Here is a 2,891-nt window from a genome sequence, read left to right as displayed (position 1 = left end):
AGTTTTCCAACCCCAACAAAATATTGGAGAATGAAAGGAGAAAAGAATGAAGAAATAATAGAAAAGTTCTAAATACTCTCTATACCATGTAGATTCATATCATTCTCATTCCTCACAAATGTGTACAATAGAGAAACACATAGGAACATATATGGACCGTGCCAAAAACCCTATCACTATACATATACATGGACTCTACAAAATAATACAATGCCAATAGAATATGTACGCGAATAGTATAAATAATAATTATACCTTTGTGAAATTAACTAATTACATAAATAGTCCATGGAATTATATAATTAAATTATTTTCCAAGAGAATACTCTTACATATGTGATTAGAGTAGGTAAATCAACATAACATCAAATCGTTTGTTGTTGTTTGGTCACATATGTCGTTTCCTTATTTCTTCATAGACTCTTTGATGTGTCGTAGGAAATCGAGTGAATAATACATACTAGGAACACAGAACACGATTGAAGTGTCGTCAAGTAACAACAAAAAAATTTCTTGATTGAACTGTCTACAAATAAATAACAATATTATATCAAAATTTATACACATACTTATGTTGTGTATATACAATATATATGTATACAATAGTTATATAAGGACATGTAAACGTATTAATTAAAATTGATTAGCCAAGTCATGGGTGCTAACAAACGTACCATGAAACCCATACGGCACTCTACCAGCTAACCTCACTATGCCTATTTCCTTCATACTTGAAGCTTCAACAATTACTAATTCGGACCTCTCCATAGCTTCATCCCTAACATAACTCATTATGTATCCTTCATCTTCTTTATCACTGCCTTCTACAGGAATGAAACAAGGTTCACCTCCAAACCGTCCATTCCCATAAAATAACTTGGAGACAAATCCCGTCTCCAAGTCAACTTTGGCTATGCCATTGCATTTTGGCCAAGGTTCAGCTATTGCTAAGTAGACATACTGTGTCTTTCGTCCAAGTAGTCTTTTGTTTACGTTGCCAGCATCAAGGTTGATGCCTGACACCAGAACCCGTTGCGTTGACTGTCCGGTTGTTCTGTTTAACCGAATTTCGGTCAATTCGCTTCTGAGAAGGTCGAAATTGATTTCATTGAAAATGGCATCAGGCGGTGTCATGCATGACCCAATTACTACAATGATTTGGTCACCCTTTACGTCAACTTCTTCCCATGCATTCCATAAATGGTAACAAAAGCAATCGGGTACGTCGATCCATTGGATACTTGATTCATTTTCGACGGATTTTGGTAGGATACCGTATCTGGATACCTTATTCGGGTCAAGTAGAACGGGTGATTTGCCTTGAACCATTTCAGATAACTTGAATACAACTTGGTGATCCGGAATGACGACGTGACTTTGCGTGATGGCGAAGTCATGGATCATTGTTGGCTGATTTAGTGAGATGGAGACCTCACGTGACTTCTTACCGTTTTTCTCGAAACTGAAGAATTTAAGGTAAGGCTTATTTAAAACATCGTAACTCAGCGAGAACAGCTCGCCTGTAACGGGGTCCACTTTAGGGTGCGCAATCAAAGGGCAGTTAACCTGTCCATCATAATCAAACCGTCCATTTGTTGCGAGATCACCGTCACTTTTTATGTTGATGCTGTACGGTAGATCATCCTCCGACATCGCGAGCAATCGACCGTTAAAATAAACCAAACCGGCATTAGCAACGCCGATTCCATGAGCCGTGTCCAATAACCCGGCTAAACCTCTTGCATAAAACAGAGCCAGCCGAGCCAAACCAAGGTGGCCATGCAGTTCGCCAATTGGCTTAGGGAAATACGGCCGGCCTAACGATAATTCTTGCTTGAGACGGCTGGTTCGAGTGAACCGGCTGCAGTAGCTGGCTTTATTCTTTGGTCCCAACTTCACAGCGTGTATCATCCCATCGCCGTCGAAAAGGTGGTGGCCACCGGTTGGCTTAAACATGGGGTTGGCACCATTTCTAAGGTAAACACCATTTAAATCGTTAGGTATTTCACCAATTACCTCCAGACCATGATGGACCGGACATTCTGGAACTGGCGCAAAGTTTCCCATTAGCTGAACCGCCGGATCAACCTGGCGTGATCGTTTCTGATCGTTTTCAAGAACATTAAGTGACCTTTCGACAAAGTCTAGAGCCGAGGCTGCTAGTTTTTGAAATGGGTTGAGCTGCGGAGGCGACACCGTCGATAATTCCGGCAAGGATTTGGTTATCGGTTTTATCTTAGGTGGCTTTGACGTCTGGGGTGGTGTGTTTGTAGTCGGATGATGATTTATTTGAATTATGCATGTAACTGATGGGCGTGTACTTATACGTGCTAATGTTGCAGTTGAACATCTTGTGAGAGTCACAGAGGTGTCCATTTTTAGATAGAGAAGAAGGAGGCGGTGGTAGTGATGATGGTTGTAAGAGGGGGCAAGGGAGATTAATGACCTGGGAAATCAGAAATGAAAAGTGATGAAATATATATGCTGAAAAGTAGGGGTAAAAGTGAAAATTGGATACACGTGATAGCTTTAATGGTGGTCCACCTAGCATAGTAGGGACGCGTGGAATATGTACGAGGTTTTTACATTTCACCATTAGCTACCTTGTATAGGGTAATGTCAGTGGTTTTGGGTTTTGGGCTGAGGTTGCATGCCTTCCGCGTGCAAACCCCTCCCAAGTTCGGTGAGTTGCGTGTGTTGTGTGTGGCGTGAGGCCGAAGACGGGTGAAGACGATCTCTTTATTGGTCAATTCAGCTTCGAATGTTATATATATTTAATTTCAAACCGTTTAACCATTAAAAAAAAAAACTTTTTATTACTTTTCAAATTCTCTCTTTATATGTACGTCTACATATAATTTCCACTAAACCACACACATTTTTTCAAAACA

The 2,891-nt window shown here is 40.4% G+C and overlaps 1 protein-coding gene across 1 annotated transcript; it reads right to left on the bottom strand.

Moving 5' to 3' along the window:
• Positions 1-446: 446 nt before the first annotated feature.
• Positions 447-2,424, bottom strand: NCED6 (nine-cis-epoxycarotenoid dioxygenase 6). The gene has a single exon (XM_078961116.1). The coding sequence runs from the start codon at positions 2,374-2,376 to the stop codon at positions 634-636; it is 1,743 nt and encodes a 580-aa protein (XP_078817242.1). The 5' UTR covers positions 2,377-2,424; the 3' UTR covers positions 447-633.
• Between the last annotated feature and the right edge of the window lie 467 nt (positions 2,425-2,891).

The sequence above is a fragment of the Lactuca saligna genome, chromosome 6, assembly GCF_052625555.1.
Source record: "Lactuca saligna cultivar CGN05327 chromosome 6, ASM5262555v1, whole genome shotgun sequence".
NCBI lineage: Eukaryota > Viridiplantae > Streptophyta > Magnoliopsida > Asterales > Asteraceae > Lactuca > Lactuca saligna.
Note: the sequence above shows the minus strand (reverse complement) of the source record. Positions and strands in the feature narration are given on the sequence as shown.

Excerpts from the sequence above, each read along its gene's own strand:
- NCED6 (XM_078961116.1), bottom strand. The coding sequence starts at position 2,376 with ATGGACACCTCTGTGACTCTCACAAGATGTTCAACTGCAACATTAGCA.